Source organism: Neurospora tetraspora (genome assembly GCF_033439725.1).
Source record: "Neurospora tetraspora strain CBS 560.94 chromosome Unknown B0H65scaffold_4, whole genome shotgun sequence".
NCBI classification, from domain to species: domain Eukaryota; kingdom Fungi; phylum Ascomycota; class Sordariomycetes; order Sordariales; family Sordariaceae; genus Neurospora; species Neurospora tetraspora.
Window position 1 is genome coordinate 1,859,150 of NW_026944386.1, and position 17,025 is coordinate 1,876,174.

Here is a 17,025-nt window from a genome sequence, read left to right on the forward strand (position 1 = left end):
CAACGGCACCAGCACCAGCACCCCGCATGGTTGGGTTGAAGCCACCCCGTACCAGTACGATGAGTTCGCCAATCTTGAGTGGAGGCCAACATGCGCGCCCAGACCACCGACAATGAGCGCTGTAAGGCCCTCATCGTTGAACTCTTGGGACTGCCAAAAATGACGAATGTGCTCGGTCACTACGAGAAGAATATCAGCGCCATGGCCCAGACGATTGCCCCTGCCCAGTCTCAGACTAAGTGGGATAGCCAAGTTCGTATCTATGAGTGAGATAGTGAAGAGATCGACTCACTCTCTCGATCCGCATCAGCACACCAACCTACCAACCTGTGCTTCACTCCCAATGCGCGCATCAACGGCACCAGCACCAGCACCTCACATGGCACTGGCACTGGCACTCCCATTCCCCAGCACATTCGTCCCTTGTCCGGGCATTCTGAGGCCGTTGCTCTCTACTGTGGTTTGGAGCTAAAGTAAAAACCCCCCTGTCAGGTACCTCTCTGCACGGACAATATGCGTTTTGTAAGTAGATGGGTTTCTGCCATCCGATGGGAGGCTGACATATTGGGGGAGGTCGGAATGAGGTTCGAACTTCAGATCCTTACTGTTCTCGCATTGTTGGAATCGGCTTCCGGCGTTAGATTCTTTGTGTTTTCGGAGATGTACTGCTGGAGAAAATCCGGAATAGTCTGACCAGTCTCGAGGAGAGTGCGGGTGAGGCGCGATCCTCGTCACGCTCGGTGCATAAAGAGGAAGCGAGATCTTGTGGACCGAGACTTTGCCTCTGGATGGTTTATCCGGTCTCGCGAGTACGGCTTGCCATTGCCTGGCGTTGCGGCCCTGGGGAGTGCAGGTGTAGCTCCCACGAAGGATTGTGGGTGTAAGCTCTACGGCCTCTGGCAATGATTTGATGGACCTGAATTTTGAGCCAGCCACCATGCAATATGTCCCGCATCCCACTCAGATTCCTCCCTTGAGTTTCAGCAGTGGCCATTCCTCTTTCCATGATCCAAACTTCGAGGTCAACATGGGGCTCCCGGCCTTCCACTTCGACGAGGAGGGAAACTTGGCTTCCCAATTCCAGAGTCTGGCGCCTCTGATTTGCGACTGATTCCGAGTCTCGTGTACCAGGAACCGGAATTGCTCCCCAAAAAAAAAGACTCCCACACCTCTCCGTCCATTGGCTTTCCCAGAGCCACCTCGACTGGTTCCTCCCAATCGAGCACCCCCGTCTTCCTTGAATTCGGTTCAGTCTACTCCTCACACAACTCTTAATCGAGCACCACATCATCTTCCTGTCAACCAGGCTCAGACACAGTCTCGTCTAACTGTTGCGCCAATTAGTTCACGCCAAAACTCCGCGAGCATCCGGCAGCCTTCGACACCTACCGCACAAGGCCCAGCGAGTCAGCAGCTCCGGACTGTGGGCAATGAGAATATTGCCCTCTTTTCTGGGAACGAATCTCCACCACTTTCAGTTTCCGGTCTGTATATACAATGTCTTTGGCACTGGCCCCAGCTCTAGCTTGTCTCAACTTTCTAGTCAGAGTATTGAGCGAGGGACTTCTCGCCCTGCACCTTGTCAACAAAACGGCAGACCGCCTACGGCCCCGAACCGCCGAATTACCAAACAGCCATCATCACCGACAATACCTCACGTATTGGAGAACCGAACGATTACACAAAATCAGGCACCTCTTGCAACCCAGCCTGTTATTGATGCGCCTACTCAGCAGCCAAACGCTATCAGCGCACCGAATACTCAAGCACAGCTCCCGATTACCTCTAGCAATCTTACCAACCGTGGCCTACCTACCTAACTCCAGGTTTGCGACCAGTTCGCTCAGCGCCAGAGAGTTCTTCCACACCGGCTCCTCCTCAAACCCAGCACCTGAATCTTCTTGGGGCACTCGAGCACAAGCGAGTGAAACTCTTTCAGAGCCGGCTTTGCAAGCAGAGGCTTCAAGATGTATTCAACGATGCGATTGGTAGCACGGTCACTAAGGCCCGGAAGATCGAGTGTTGATGTTGCGCGAGCGGCGGCGGATCTGGTGACCTTGTGCTGTTCCGCCTAGCAACTCCGTCAACCCTAGGTGGCCTAGCTGCGACATGTCAGTCCAGTGCCTGTTCTGCCACCAGGAGAAGGCGGGCATAAAAGCCAGCTCGCTGAGCCGGTGGAGAGGTTGCAAGCGGTTATCGTAAAGTGACTCCAAAAATGGACGTTGGTACACTTGACGGCGTGTCTGTGTGGTTCTTCCAAGGGCAGGTGGCCTGGTGGTTTCACGGAGGGGTGTTCTTGCGGTCTCAGAGGGAAGTCTGGGAGTGCGCGCGGAGAACACGACGAGCTTCCCGAACGAGCCTGTCGCTGAGGGTGGGATTGATGAGGCACAACACCTTGCCACGGGCGAGGTACCAAGCCTCGCGACAAATCTCGCATTCGCACTCCTCGGGAAACATCTCGTCGAGCATCAAATGGTGCAGAAGGTTCTCCGCTCTAAGGTATTGGCGGAGGGCCGAATTACACATCTAAAAGTTGCGGTGGCCATCGAGCGGCACCAGACCCTGCGTGATGTAATAGTAATTAATCACGTAAACGGGCTGACGGGGGCGGACATTGTCGCTTCGTCCCTTGGCTGATGCTTGCTTTGGTGGAGTAGTAGGGTTGGTGTTGTGGTATTGAGGGAAGAACAAGGACCAGACAGAAGCAGCATCTCGCCCAATGTCTGGCGGGATGTGTTCTTCGCACGCACTTGGTTGCAGTAGATGCATTTGGCGGACAAGCACTTGTCACCCTCCTTGGCCTGGAATTCGACGAAGGCGGCATGAACCTCAGCAAGAGGAATCTCGGGCAAGTTGGGGTTGGTCTGCTTGGTCTTCTGGCGCTTGGCGGAAGACTGCTCACTCGGCCGCCCAAACGGCATGGAAAGTGGCTGAGAAGAGCATATACTTGATGTTGCCCTCTTCCTGGTCCCTGTCGGGGTTTTGGTGGGTTAAATCATTCCATCCGGAGACGGGGGAATCTGGTCGAACTTCTTCTTCCAATCGTCGTGGATCATCCCGCCCGCGTCATCGATGACCGTGTAGCGGGCACGACACAAGGCCAATCGTCTTGCCAGCATCTCGTCCGCATGGTCAACCAGTAGTCTCCCCGGCCCGCGCAAGGCTGGATCCGAAGAAATTGGGCGAAGCGCAGCTTCATATGGCTCTCCCCAATCTCAATCACCAACGGCTAGCTGTATCCTAATCCCCAACGCCAAAAAATTGCCGGTCTACACTTAACGTTTAGCTGTATCCTAATCATCATCCGCATGGTCAATTACCATGTAGCGAACACGACGCAAGGTCATGAGCTCCGGACGCTCCATGAATTCGATAAGACGACCGGGAGAAGCGATGAGGATATCGCAGCCTTTGGCGATTTACTCCATCTGCTCCCTGCTGGGACCGTTATCCATCCAGTCAATTGGTCGGCCCAGGGCGGTCCATGAAATCGATCAGACGACTGGGAAAAGGGATGAGGATATCGCAGCCTTTGGCAAATTGTTCCATGTGCTCTTGGTGGGATTCCCATCAGAACTTTTGCACTCTCCTGCTACAAAGACTGGCCGAGCTCACTTGTCTTCTTCTCCTCGTATTGATCCTGGTAGTACCTGACCTCGCCAACTGGGGCCGGGGTTGGATCGTTGAAGATGTTTTTTACGACATCCTCCTCCTCCTGAGTCGCAAATCTGCCAATCCTGGGGCAGAGTTGGCGCAGGCGGGCAGCGAGGCTTCTGTGCTCCTCCTGGCCGGTGATCCAGTCGCCAATGCCGCCAGAGCCGCGGCGCTGAAGCCACTCGCCCCAACCCGGCCACCTATCAGCCCGGAATTGACCCGCCCTGCAGAGCTGAGTCTCTCGTCGTTGTAGTCTGCCCCAGCCGTGAGCTGGCGGTTTAGATCTTCAATGAGGATAGAAAGTTCTGCTATCGCTCTATGCTGCGCCCTTGCGTCCTTTACGGCGGCGGCGCTGGTGGCTGTCACGAAAGATGTCGAGAGACTAGGCCTTGCGGCCATTCTTGCACTCTGAGATGTCGCGGCCAGCAGGCACCGAGTTGAGGAGATCGAAGCAAGCCTGCTTCTTCAGATGGTGCTGTACGCAATGCGCACGAACTTGAGCAATTCGCCGCTGCGCCCACCCAGACCAATTTGCCAGGTCAAGGAGTGTCCCGAGAAAATTTGCAAGCATTGACTTCTCCGCCATTCCTGAGCTCCAGCTTGTCCAAGAGGGACCTACTCGACTCGTGTCGAACCCACCGACGACTCGTTCAGGACTGCTGGCCTGCACCCAGCCATACTCGGCAACGTTGAGCTTGCGGGCTAAGATGTGTCCACCCCTAGAGGTATTCAGCGCTGCTGTGCCCCCGCAACTGTCCTAGGGCGAGAAAGTGTTGGAGGACTAAGGTGACTCGCTGACCGCGAAACCATCGTTTGGTTTACCGCTGGAGCAAAGGAGACCGCTCGGTTAGGTCAGCACCGTCAACAAGACCACCTGGACACTTGAAAGTTAAGACGAGCAGAACCCACTAGTACGGTGCTCACGGCGGGCCAACGGCTCACGTTCTAGCCTCAGCCGGGGAACACTACTTCTCTGCCTAGAGCAAACGATGAGTTTGATCCTATTTGCTCGAGTAGCAACGCGAGGCGGCTTGAGAGCGTCACTGGGCGAAGGGAACACCCTTGAGCACCCGCTCGTCGTCGTCGAGGTCGTCCTTATCCCTGTACTTTCCCCGTTTGCTGAGCTTGGGGAATTCGCACGGCCTGTCCTCAATGATCACGGGCATTGTCTTCATGTTGTTGACTAATTGCTGAATCTTGTTGATCAGTCTGTCGATGGGTGATGGAAAGGTATTTGTCCTTCTCGCTTAGATGGTTTGATTGTCCGTTGGCGAGACTAAAGTTGCGACCGGGACCAGAGCCGGGACCTAGAATACGATATTAACGGGGCGTAAGAGGAGTCGTCGCTAGTATATTCCAGCCGGAGACGGGTTGCTGAGGGATGGTGAAGGGAGTGGGGATGGGGAAGTTGACGTCTGCCCGAGAAGACGACCATGGCCACCACCCCAGAAGTCCTTCCAGGGCCAGAAAGCCCGGGATATGATTGCCCGTTGAGGCTGCTAAGGAGACAGAGATTGACGAATTCTGGGCAAGGCTGTCCAGTCCAGGGAGAACAGGATATTGTGAGGTTGGGGCTGCTAAATTTTGACCCGGAAGGAGAGAGAGATTGGTGGTTTGGCTCAACTCCCGTCACCCAATACGGATTGCTCAATCCCCGCAGCACGGCATTTCATTGAACCGGATCCCGACAAACACTCCTTCCGAAAGAAGGGAAATTCCAAGCGGTCCTGCGCCGCAGGATGGGAAGGAGCTTCCAAGAACCTGTTGATCCTATCTCCAGTCCTCCACCATGGCCCCTTCCCCCATGGACAAGAACTTGAACGTCCAAGTCATGTCCGTTCGACTGATTGCTCGACGGTGACGCAGCTCTTCCTGTCCACGACAAGTGGCCAGCCCATGCCACTGCATTCAACTCACCGAACACTGATATCCTCAAGGCAAGTCAGAATATCATCAACCTCAAGAGCACACTTGCTCCTAACGGCAATCGGCAGCAACCGTTCTTTCAAGCTGACCTGGCCTGCCTGGGGCTCACCAGTGGCCCTCAAGCCAGACCACAGTGGCAGCCCCATGTCCGACTTTCCGTAAGCCATTGTGAACAATCGGACAGCCGCGTCGGCTAACCAGCATGTGTCCAGCTTCGACCTCGGCCGTTACACGCCTTTACGAACGCTTTCTCGTCGGCCGAGGAGGTCTGGCTACTGAGTACATAGCCCAGCCTCCTCACACTCTCGGCATGGCCAGCGCCCATCATGGGCTCACTCGGCACTACTATCTCCCGCCCATACCCAACCTTCGTGAATTGGAGGAGGCCATCGAGGCACTTGAACGGCCGGCAGCGCCTGATCAAGTCGAACCGGTCATCATCAAGACCGTCAACGCCGTCAACGCCAACGTCAACAGCGCCGCCAACGCCAACAACGCTATCAACACCAACAACGCTGTCAACACCAACAACACTGTCAATGCCAACAAGGCCACCAATGTCAACAGCACTGCCATGGTCAACACCGCTGTCAACGCCAACAACGCTGTCAACGCCAACAAGGTCACCAATGTCAACAGCACCGCCATGCCGGCCATGGTCAACAGCACTCTATGGTTAGGGGTCACAACGCTGCCAACGTTAACCAAGGATGACCTCCAGAAAATGGACCACACCGAACTCTTTCTCGGGCTTCCCTAGCAACGGTCTCTCCAACACTCGGCCTTTCCGGCAAAACAAACTTTTCGTCTCAGCAGCACAATGTCTGTTGTGTCCATTGGGTAGGCTGAGAGGCCCTCCAACGTGCAGCTCGGTCGTTGTGGCTTGCCTAGGCGGGCTACGGAAATGCAGTCTTCCGCGGCTTCCAGCTTTTAGGCACTATAGCCCATCAACCACGGACGACCAAAAGGTCACCCAGAAGGCTCCGTACCTCAACGGATGCCGGTATGGTCCCCGACAACAACAGCAACCGCGCCTTCAAGCTGACTGGCTGCCCAGCTGGTGTCTAACAGTAACCCAAGGTTACCATTCGGTCGTTTAGGGACATAAATGCTCGCACATGGCGAGCATGATTTCTTCGGGAGCCTTCCGGTTTCTCGGCCGTCCGGTCAAGCTCTGCTACGATATCGGACCGGTTCTCAGATGGCCGTGCCATTGATTTTCGACGGCCGTCGAAGGAACAACGTAAGTTGTCCAATCCCGAAAGCAAGATGTCCACGCACATCATCTGATCCCATCTTGTTGAATCTTGCTAACCATCCCGTGGCCTTGATACTAGCTCAAAGATCCCGCGGTTTTGTAGAAGTTCATAAGGCCGACATACCGGTTGTTCTCTCCCTACCCGTTCAACTTTCGAAATACAAATGAAGAATGGATTGCCTGCACCAGATACATACCCCAAGTCCAGGAATGTCAGACTGACGACTGAATGGACAACAACGCCAACGGCCCTGTGAGCTCAAGCGCCACCAAGATCAGGCAGAAACAACACTTCCGCGGAGAAAACGGCGAAGATAAGGGCTCGGACTTCTGCGGCCGATGGCGATGCTACTCTTACTGGCTCGAGACGCCTCTTTTCTCCGAACCTTTCGGCTGTTGGGTCTTGGAGGCGATTGAAGACCGGAAGAGGAGATCCGCAAAGGTGCGTTGTTACTGATAGTGTCTGTGTGGAAGAGTGGGAGACTAATGAGCCTAGGCCCGGCCAGAATGTGCATCAACGCCGTGCCGTCAAATAGCCCACAAGTACAATGCACGGGTGAACTGCAAATCCAATCATGGCTCTTGCGAGGTGTTGGGCTAAGTATTTGTGTGCTTTTCTGGCATCCAATCTAGTGAGAAGCTGAACCTACTTGAGCAGAGCCTCGTCTATTTACGGTTGTGCATTTGACCAACACAGATAGCAAAAGGTGTGTTACACGGCTAAGCCATATGCAACGGACGAGCTGACATGAAAGTAGGCTGCAAGAAATTGGGTTGTGTAGCTACCTGCTTGGGTTGACCGATGTCTACGTGGGTTGGAGATGTATATGTCTTCTATTTAGGGGGGAATGAAGCATCTCATTCTTGGAGTGTCGTCGCCTGTCTGGTCTGTAAACCTCTCCCCGGTTCCTCGCTTGTCATTTTTCGCTCTCGAAACATTTCAAGTTTGTCTTTCTGTCATCTACTCCACGATCAATCCGCCTTATGGATTCATCCAGAGGAACAGTTTCCTATGTCGGTCACAACTATCACAATTGGAATGACCGTGGTGATGATTCCCCACAACATTTCCCCTCTGGCGTCCACATGCCGGAGGAAAATGTCCCGCTCCATGGTCAACCAGGACGTACGAATTCTCGACGCTACTCGGAATCGGAGAGAACTGGCTCATCTTTGAAGGGCCTGGATAACGACAACAACCATGCATATGCTTGGCGACCAGGAGGCTTCAGACGCTTCCCATATATCGGTTACATTCCTTTGTTTCTGAGTATGGCTTGTGAGTACAATAGTCCCCATGAGTTCGAGGCCCTAGTACACAAACTGTCTAGATCTCTAGCTTCCACTGAAGCAGGCCAAGTAGACTACAAACTCCCCTACTTTGCGAACATAGGTAATCTGCTCTGGGGCGCCCGGACACATTTCAGCATAGTAAAAAGAGGGTAAAAAGACGGCAAGAAGAAAGTAAAGACAGGGTAAGAAGGGGGTAAAAAAAGGGTAAAGAGAAGGCAAGGAGAAAGTAAAGAGATGATAAAGAGAAAGTGAGAAGAAAGTGAAAATAAGGTGAAAATAAGGTAAGAAGAAGGTGAGAAGAGGGTAAAAAGAAGTTGAAGAGAGAGTAAAGACAGGATGAAAAGAAAGTGAAAGGCGGGTAGTATAGTATGGGGGAATGTTACTATGGAGGAGGCGACAGGAATGCGCTGGAACTTCACAACACAAGACCCAGGAGATGCCAAAGGTACAGTCCGGTCCTACATCGATTACACCGGGGCTGCATCCTTCTTATACGAGAGAGTTTCTTCTAACGAGATGGCTGGTAAATGTGGCCCAGCCTTCGACGATCCAATGGAGGATATCTTGAATAGCTACCGAGAATTGGCTTTGCGTCTGTCTATCCACGAGGGGATGAGAACGTACCAGGATGCTATAAAAGCAGGTAATAAGCCAGGGGCCCTGACTGCTCAACAAAATGTTAGTTACACGAGCCATCAATATCTCACGGAGTACGCCGCCAACAAGCCAGGCCTCGCCTTAGCGGTAACGTTCAGTCTTTTCGGCCCCATTGCCATCTTCTTCCTCTTCCAGGGCTGGCAAACTCTCGGAAGAAGATTTTCCTTCAGCCCATTCGAGCTGGCCAACTCTCTCCTTCTTCGGTCACCACTGCCTTCGTCGTCATCACGGTCCACCAGCAGTGATGACGACTCTATCTTTGAACTAAAGCAACGACAACATCAACTGTCTTCGCTTCTTGCTAACTGCAGTAGTAACGCCTCGGCTGAGCAACTAGTTGAGCCAATTCGTCAAAGGGCAGGTCAGGGTGGTGATGGCGAGCAGGATACGAAGTCCAAGGAGCCAGTCGTGCAGTATGGAGTGCTTGACGGTACGGGCCTGCTTGGGTTTGCTATCTCGGATGCGAATGGCGTTGTTCACGCTCGGGAACCGAGAGTGGGAGAGATGCTATGATCTGGGCTTTCATGAGTCTTACGACTTAGAGTTTCTTGTGGTTTCGCGGGACCTAGAAGTGGTTCTGTGGTTCTGATATGGGATGCTTTGCTCGTTCTGGTAACTGATGTCGAGAAGATATGATACACATGGTACTACTGCCTTCTCCTAGTTGGACAATTCAGAAATGCCGAGCTACCGTTCAGTTAGCAGTAAAGGTACCGTATAATTCCAAGTAACTCGTATATGTATGTCAAGTTGTCAACTTTTCAGGATGAAAGATCCCGAAACGTCTGCCGGTCGTCTTCGACGTACTTTGATGTGGACATAAGTGGCCTTTAACCCTACAGTTGACATATTCGAGCTACTCGAGATTACACGGTACCTATCAAGGAGGATGGTCGATGTTCTTATTCTACGGATGCCAAAAAGGAGTTACCGCAGGTCGCTTGTTGGCAATGTTTACACTAGGAAAGGTCTGGCTGGAGGTACGTAGGCGGGGAAGAGTTCCTACTGTGTACTGCCTGCAGAAAGGAAGCTGCAATTCAGAGCAATGGGTTCCGCGGGGCAGGAGCATGGATACCTCCACATATGGTCAGTCGGTTTTGGTTACTGCAAATACGACTTGTCTTCAACACATCAATCAGTGTCAGGCAATCGTCAGGTATGGAACGGGCCGGGCATGATATTGGAGCATATCGAAACAAATAACATGATAAGAAACGAGGTCCCCTTGAGCCGTGGGCCCCAAAAATTTACAGAGTAAGCAAGAGACAAATATCAGCACGATTGTCGTCCGTCAGATTTAGGTTGGACATGTTTGGGGTCGTCGAAATAAGCTTAACCGTTAAGCTTTTCCGGCGTAGCCAATCACAGCCGTTTATTTACATGTGTAAGAAGCCAAGGTCCTGTCCAGGTTCTAGATAGGTATCCCTGGTGAGACACTAAAAGAAGGGTGTTTGACAGGCAGGTTCAGCTAATTTTAGGCTACCTATCTTCAATACTTTTAGGAGTAGATGTAGATAGATAGAAAGCTTAAATTCATATCCGTGCGGTTCTCAGTTTGTAGGTAGTCTAGTCTAGGTGGTGCCTGTGTACCACCTACCCGGTATGTTAGCAGACACTAGAACTAGTCTAGGCTACCAGACCTCAAGTAAGTGTTCCAGTGTACATAAGTGTTATACTCCTCCCCCCATCTTTACAGGTATTTATCACAAGTCATTTGTGTGTCCCGGTAGCAGACAGAGTACCTTATGTAAACCGAGTAATCTCAATAGTTATCACTCCATTGCTAGGTACCAAGCTTGCCCTTGGTCTTATGTATTCCATCCCTTATTTCTGTTAGAAGTCGTGCTCCGATATATCTACACTATCTAGGTGCGGAAGCTACCTCACCTACCTCCGCAGTACAGCACCTCTAGCCAAGTAAGCCAAGCCAGACAGACATAGATGGCCCCAACAACAAGTAAAGGAAAGGGAAGGAAGCAAAGTACCAAATGTGACTGACTCTTATCATTTCTTCTTCAGGTCGCTAGCTTATAAAGGTCCTAGTGTTAGGATCGTGACTCACGTGTCGCCTCGTCCGCCTGTACCTAACGTCCCCTGTTGTCCTGTGCTCCTATTGTCTCTGTGTTGTCTTGTTATCTCGTTGTCCTGTTATACATACCTCGCACCTATGCGATCTATATCACAGTCACTGTTTCTGCATGTGACTTGCACAAGCACTTAACCCTCCATTCAGCTCCATATGTCTGCCTTTGTCTCATTCCTGTATAGGAGGAGCCCATGCATGAAACACGCTCGCACAACCCGTACAACCAACCAGTAATGCCAGTACAAAACATGAAAGCAAAAAGAAAAAAAAGAGCAAAGATACCTAGCAAACGTACCTAACCCTAGACCACATTCAAGAGTCTGTTAGGAAGGTATATATGAGTGTTGTTAAGAGCAAGAACATTGAACTTTTTTGTTGCCAGACGCCGTTTGATATGTACGGCAGGTGTTACAATGAACTTTCTCTCAATCCGGTGCTTCGATGTGGGCTTGTCTCGCTGCCCCGAGAAAGAAAATGAAGAAAGGGGCTATGAAGGCGTACATACAACAATTAAACAAACAGCGCTACTGTACTGTGTGTGCCCTAGTGCCCCAGTAAAAAGCCAGATAGATGAACCTCATCGATGAAGAGTAGCAAGAGCAAATAATAAAATCCCACCGACCACCAAGCACCGAGCGCCAGATGATAAAACCGAGCAACGACTGAAACTTGTTCCAAATCCCCATTATGTGTAAAAGCCAGCTCCGGCTTCAAATAACCAATCAACCAACCATCTCAGCAGTCGGATCCCTTGAAATCACCAAGCATACCCCCCACCACCATAATCATCATCCCTATCCATCCCATCCCACTCCGAATCCTCCTCATCATCATCGCCGCTGCCCCAATCCACAAAATCCTCCATCGTCAACGTCTGCTCCGTCAACTTCTGGTTATCCAACTGCAGCTCCACCTTCTCGCACCAGCCATGTCTGTACAAAATCTCCCCCGCTACGTTGGCCTCCCTAGGTGAAAGGGAGAGTGCCTCTGCTGATAGGGAGAGTGATGAGGTCACTGATACTTCACGCTCACGTTGGAAGCTGTTGCCGCGTGAGGGCGAGGGTGTGCCGCCGCCGGATGAGGAGCCGGAGGATAGAGCTGCGATGCGGGCGCTTCGGCGGGTAGACTGTGAGGAGGAGCCTTGTTGGGCTTCGATGGATTGGGCTACCCATTTATCGGTGCGGGAGCGCTTGGTGGCGGAAGGGGGTACTTTGCTCGTTGACATTGTCGGTATCAGCTTGGGGGTGGGTGTTGGGGGACGTAGTGTGAAGGGGGGTTTGGGGTCTTCCCATTTCCGAAGAAAGACGCCTTTGAGACGGGCTTCCCATCTGTCGCGCATTTCGGAGCGCTGACGGATGGGGATGTTGAGTTTGGCGTTAATGTCGATGATTCGTAGATCAGGAAGGTCAGGGGCCGCATTGATCAGGGACTGGAAGAGGTTCTCGGCTGCGTCGGCGGACCACTTGCGCATGTTCTGCAGCTCAAGGGTGCGCAGACTCACTGGCCATTCTGGGACTTCTGTGACGCTTAGGACCTCGTCGTAGCTGGGGTCTGAGTCGTTGTAGAACTCGTGGTGGTTGTAGGTTTTGAGGTCGACGCTCAACGTTTGCAAGTATGGACAGGCTGTGCCTAAGACAGTAAGGAAGCTCAAGCTGAGGGACTGGTTGTGTTTCAAGTAAAGGTGCTCAAGGCGGTAGGCGCGGGTCAGAAGGTATTCCGAGAAATCATCGGCAGTGATTTCCCAGCAGTTGACGAGCTCCAAGGTCTTCAAAGTTTTGGGAAGAAGGTGGAGCAGATAGTCGTTTGCAATGGTGGAGGATTCGATAGACAGATACTCCAGTTGAGGAAGAGCGTTGATGGCATGAGCAAATTCGCTGATCAAGAACTTTTCGAACCCTTCGTCTTCTTCGACAACGGCTGGCCAGTTATGCAGCGGCATCGAGGGCACCTGGAAGTTTTGGAGGCAAATCTTCTTGAGCGTTGAGAAAGCCGGAGTTTGGTGAATGATAGTCGGACTTTGCAAAGTCATGTCGGGGGTCATCAACCTCCCATTCCATCTCCAGGCCTCGAGTTCGATGGGCTTGTGCTCGGTTCCTGGAGGGTCGCCGCCATTGAGGAATTTCCACATTGCGGTTGGGTATTTCCATCTCAGGCTCGCTTCAAGAGATCTGAATGGGGCATCGTCCTTTGCATGGAAGAAGTCGATAGACTTGAGCATTGGAACATTGGCGAAAAGGGCGTCCCAGTCAAGGTGTTGCCCTTTATAAGTCTTGGAAGCAATCTCCTCAACATCGATCCGCAACTTCTTCACTTTCCACCTGTAGCGGTACCTCATCGTTGAGGGATCCGAGGACAAGAGCGCCACGAGTCCATGTGCCATTTTCCGGGTGAGCAACGGAGGAGAGTAATACAACGCCGTCAGGGCTGGTTCCGCAAGTTCCCTACAAAGACGGCTCGCAGATAAGAGAAGGTTGACAGCATCCCGATCGCGCTCGGCGGATGCAAACTTGAACACCAAGAGCCAGAGCTCATAGGGGAGATGTTGCCAAGGGGGGATGATTTGGGGTTTCTTTTCTGCTGCGTCTTCCTCGGCGTCACCAGAGCGAACAAGGTCTAACTTGGATTTCCTGGACGAAGCAGGCGTGCGTCTCTGAGTGGCAGTCGCCGGCGTGCCTCTTCTTCTCTTCCGCTCTGGAGTACGTGGAACTGACGATTCCCTGGCTCTGGCTACGGATGTAGCCGTTGCTCTGCCCCTGCGAGGAGTGGGGAGAGTTTCATGGTCAGTATTGACGATGTCGTCATCTTGAGGATCGTCTTCTCCGTCGGTGTCTTCATGGAAAAAGCCGGACCGGGGACGGCGCCGCTTTCCTAGTGCTTGGCCTCGTGTGTTATTGTTGCTGGTGGTGCTGAGCTGGGTCCGAGATGGGCGCCCCCGTGTTGATGTGGCGGACCTGCGCGCGGGTTGTGCATCTCGTTCTCCGTCATCCTCTTCTTCGCTGTCGCTTTCATCAGGCGTAGTAGAGGCACTGTCGCTATCGTCGGAAGAATCTTCACGATAGTTGATGGACGACCTACGAGGGCGAATGTTGTGGTTGAGGGTGGTGTTGCTGGCCTTGTTGTTATTATTGGAGGGACCGCTGTTCCGGGCTGCCCCTGCTGAATCCCCGCTGCGAGCGCTTCGTCTTAGTGGGCTTGCTGGGCCCAGATTTGATGTCGCACCGCCGCCGATTGAAACACCAACAGCGGCTCCCACAGCACCCTGGCTCCCGGCTCGGCGTGGCCGCAGACTACGGCCACCAACTACCGCCGCTAACGCCTCCGTCGCCGATAGTGCAGATCTAGTACGGCTTCTCGCCGAAGCCCGCCGGGCCTCCACCTTTGGCATGGCTACCTGTGTTGTTCAGCAAGCGGCATCGAATGGTGGGTTGGTTTTTGTTTGCGATTGATTGTTTGTGGAATTGAGTGCAAAGAAAGGAAGAATGTGGCAAGGTGCTTTCAACGGATTTCCAGGTTTTGTTTTGTTGCCTTCGTGTTGTTGGAAGACGGATGGTTGCGAGTCGGAAGATGGGTTCAGTGATGATGAATGGTCGCAGTGAGCACAGGACCAGTCCGGAACAAGAAGTGGTCAATGGGAGGCGCTTCTGGGCTGGTTTGGTTGCTCACTGTGCGAGAGTGCTAAACGGACAATGCCAAGCGACCATTCGGTTCGCTTTCGTCCATTCCAACCAATCACAGGACTCAGCAAGCGACAGTCGAAGCCTGTTGCACGACCCACATTAGCTAATCAACGATGCACGGAGCCATTAGAAATCCAAATCTCAAACGATACGACCGACCGAGCTCTTGGGACTGCAACTTGGAAAGCCAGCAGCCGTAACAACACCAGAACTCAATGCCATGTAAATGAAATAGATGACTTTATTCGTTTCAGCCCTCAGTGATATGTTCGTTTAACAATCCAAAAGTTTGTCAGAACAGATCCCGAAGCGGGATGCAGACAGAACTCCAGACCTTTCTGGCACGACACTTAAACAAAGCGACTGCTCAAGACAAAGACAAAAAGGACCAAGCCGTTCTCGTGCACCGTCAACAATGGAAAAATCAGGGACTATATGTGCCACGTACTAAAAAAAACATGTCCATGCCGTCCATCTTGCACCAATGTCAAATCCCGGCATTTCAAGGGAGCAAGCAAAAAGAGAATAACAAAAAGATGGGAGCATCTCAGTATACGAGACCGGCAAAAGAAAAGATAACTCGATCCACCCAGGGGTCGAACCTGGAACCTCCTGATTCGTAGTCAGACGCTCTGCCATTGAGCCAGCGGACCTTGTTGAATATGTGTCACGGATGTTCCAGTTATGTGAGACCATGAGGCATCGTTTCCTTTCTTCACTAATTCTACTCTGCTGGATGGCGTGAGTGAACATCGTGCTGCTCATCACTGGACATCCCATCTGCAGCCTTTTTCTATCTTGAAAAGCACCGTTGCCTGTCCATGTGTATTCATAATGACGCTACAAACGTTCCGTGATCCCTTGACTTGAACCTCCCTATCCCATTACCCTGTTTCTCCATGAACGCCCGAGAATGCATCAAAGCAAAGCAAGCCATCTAGTAACAAGCTTGTTAAACGAAAGGTTTCCCCTAGACATTCCTGCCATCAAGTCGCCTCCCCTTGCTCTCCTCTGGCTTCTTCTCCGGTTGCGCGGCCTTATCATCACCATCGCCTTTCTTCTTCGGGGCTCCTCCACGGAGCGTCTGTCCCTGGCCGGCAAAGTGCGGCTGCTTGGCCGCGGCCGCTTCCCTCTCCTTGTCTGCCGCTGTCTTGACAGGTTTGATCTCGTATCCCAAGAAGAGCTTGTTGGGCGGCAGACGCAGCGGCAAGGGGCCGTTGTTGTTCTTCCTCCTGGGCAGAACCACGTCCTTAACGTTGATCGAAGTGCCCGCCACCGGCGTCGCCGGCTTCGGTGTTCCCGTCTTGCTACCCTTCTTCGCCGCCAACCGCATACCCTCGCCGTGGAAATTGCCCACCGATGTGGTGGTGGCTCCCGGTGCAATAGCATCGTAGTTGATGGCCTGAGCCATGGTGCCCTGGTTGTGCAAAAGACCACCCGCCGGAAGTCCTCCGCCAACAGCCCTTCCGCTGCGCGGCGTGCTGGTACCGCTGCCTTGTGTCTGTCGCGACGGCTCGACGTAGCCAACTGGCGGCGCGAAATCGACGCTGACGTCTGTCTCGATCATGCAGACACCCATCTTAGCGGTCTCCGGCTTGACGTCCAGGACCGCCATTTCGTAGATTTCATCGTTGTACTCAAAGTTGAAAACATCGCCCTTGGTGAGGGCCGCAAAGTTCCGGAAGGCCTTCTCGAGGACGGCACGGGGGTCGCTAATGTCGAGGAAGTTGACCGACTGCGGTTGAAGCTTTACTAGCTTGGCGAGTTCGAGAGATGTCGTCTTGATCTGGATCATATCGCCCACGTCGAGCTTAAGTGTCTGCATCATCCACTGCGGGATGTAGGCCCTACCCTCCTCCGCCACGAACTCCAACACACCGGCGTGTGTGTGTGCTCCCTGCGAGCCGTTGATGAGCTCTAGCATAATGGGCCATTGTACGTGTAGTCGCGAAACCTTGTCGAGAGCGGAAGGCGGGAGCAGGATCTTGGAGCCGTAGTTGAGTTCAGGTCGTTCGGCACCGGGCGCCATAACAAGGGGGTAGCAGCGGTAGTACTCATCGAAGCGTTGCGCGCCCCGAGAGCGACCAGCGGCGCGGCTGTAGATGTCTCCGTACTGTCACGGCCAGAGTGTTAGATGATTCCGGACATATCGAGGGGTCGAACAGCTCCCTTTGTAAACGAGCTTGACAACAAGGGTAGCTTACCATAATCGCGAAGTAGCTGCTGGAGATGGCGTAAAGTGATGCTTTGGAGAGGAAAAACGACGTGGTATTTGTATCAAAAGGGGAGATCTCTAGGTAATGTTCGCAGAATAAATACCCGGAACGACGAGGTGGCACAAGCGCAGTGAAGGGGATGTTGTGACGGCGTTGAAGCAACCTGACCGCGTGGAAGGTGAAGGCAACACGCAGATGACATACGTAACTAACTGGGCCAAGCACCACCGCCGAAAGTTACAGGCACGTTAGGTAATG

General features: G+C 52.8%; 9 protein-coding genes and 1 non-coding gene across 10 annotated transcripts; 5 read left to right on the top strand and 5 right to left on the bottom strand.

Annotated features, from left to right (window-relative positions):
- Positions 1-90: 90 nt before the first annotated feature.
- B0H65DRAFT_548733 (uncharacterized protein) lies at positions 91-477 on the top strand (the record flags this gene model as incomplete). Its single annotated transcript, XM_062829595.1, has 2 exons — positions 91-256; positions 311-477. The coding sequence occupies 2 exons, from the start codon at positions 91-93 to the stop codon at positions 475-477; spliced, it is 333 nt and encodes a 110-aa protein (XP_062681583.1).
- A 128-nt stretch (positions 478-605) lies between these two features.
- Positions 606-1,394, bottom strand: B0H65DRAFT_191075 (uncharacterized protein). The gene has a single exon (XM_062821640.1). It carries the CDS (start codon positions 1,289-1,291, stop codon positions 794-796), a length of 498 nt encoding a protein of 165 aa, XP_062681584.1. The 5' UTR covers positions 1,292-1,394; the 3' UTR covers positions 606-793.
- B0H65DRAFT_191062 (uncharacterized protein) lies at positions 1,395-2,045 on the top strand. Its single transcript, XM_062821639.1, has one exon. It carries the CDS (start codon positions 1,498-1,500, stop codon positions 1,990-1,992), a length of 495 nt encoding a protein of 164 aa, XP_062681585.1. The 5' UTR covers positions 1,395-1,497; the 3' UTR covers positions 1,993-2,045.
- A 940-nt stretch (positions 2,046-2,985) lies between these two features.
- B0H65DRAFT_465142 (uncharacterized protein) lies at positions 2,986-3,875 on the top strand. Its single transcript, XM_062826792.1, has one exon. The coding sequence runs from the start codon at positions 3,346-3,348 to the stop codon at positions 3,652-3,654; it is 309 nt and encodes a 102-aa protein (XP_062681586.1). The 5' UTR covers positions 2,986-3,345; the 3' UTR covers positions 3,655-3,875.
- A 1,635-nt stretch (positions 3,876-5,510) lies between these two features.
- On the top strand, positions 5,511-6,514 carry B0H65DRAFT_191158 (uncharacterized protein). The gene is made up of 2 exons (XM_062821641.1): positions 5,511-5,591; positions 5,793-6,514. Exon 2 carries the CDS (start codon positions 5,891-5,893, stop codon positions 6,338-6,340), a length of 450 nt encoding a protein of 149 aa, XP_062681587.1. The 5' UTR covers positions 5,511-5,591; positions 5,793-5,890; the 3' UTR covers positions 6,341-6,514.
- Positions 6,515-8,002: 1,488 nt separating this feature from the next.
- On the bottom strand, positions 8,003-8,552 carry B0H65DRAFT_465146 (uncharacterized protein; the record flags this gene model as incomplete). Its single annotated transcript, XM_062826793.1, has 1 exon — positions 8,003-8,552. A coding segment is annotated over one exon (321 nt), but the record flags the coding sequence as incomplete, so codon positions are not given.
- Positions 8,553-8,599: 47 nt separating this feature from the next.
- B0H65DRAFT_392116 (uncharacterized protein) lies at positions 8,600-9,301 on the top strand (the record flags this gene model as incomplete). The annotated part of the gene is made up of 1 exon (XM_062823750.1): positions 8,600-9,301. A coding segment is annotated over one exon (702 nt), but the record flags the coding sequence as incomplete, so codon positions are not given.
- Positions 9,302-11,546: 2,245 nt separating this feature from the next.
- B0H65DRAFT_191166 (uncharacterized protein) lies at positions 11,547-14,456 on the bottom strand. The gene has a single exon (XM_062821642.1). The coding sequence runs from the start codon at positions 14,257-14,259 to the stop codon at positions 11,632-11,634; it is 2,628 nt and encodes an 875-aa protein (XP_062681590.1). The 5' UTR covers positions 14,260-14,456; the 3' UTR covers positions 11,547-11,631.
- Positions 14,457-15,132: 676 nt separating this feature from the next.
- B0H65DRAFT_t269 lies at positions 15,133-15,204 on the bottom strand. The gene has a single exon. It is a non-coding gene; the product is annotated as a tRNA-Arg (tRNA).
- A 34-nt stretch (positions 15,205-15,238) lies between these two features.
- Positions 15,239-16,989, bottom strand: B0H65DRAFT_465149 (ubiquitin fusion degradation protein UFD1-domain-containing protein). Its single transcript, XM_062826794.1, has 2 exons — positions 16,756-16,989; positions 15,239-16,664 (listed from the first exon to the last, which is right to left on the bottom strand). The coding sequence occupies exons 1-2, from the start codon at positions 16,756-16,758 to the stop codon at positions 15,522-15,524; spliced, it is 1,146 nt and encodes a 381-aa protein (XP_062681591.1). The 5' UTR covers positions 16,759-16,989; the 3' UTR covers positions 15,239-15,521.
- Between the last annotated feature and the right edge of the window lie 36 nt (positions 16,990-17,025).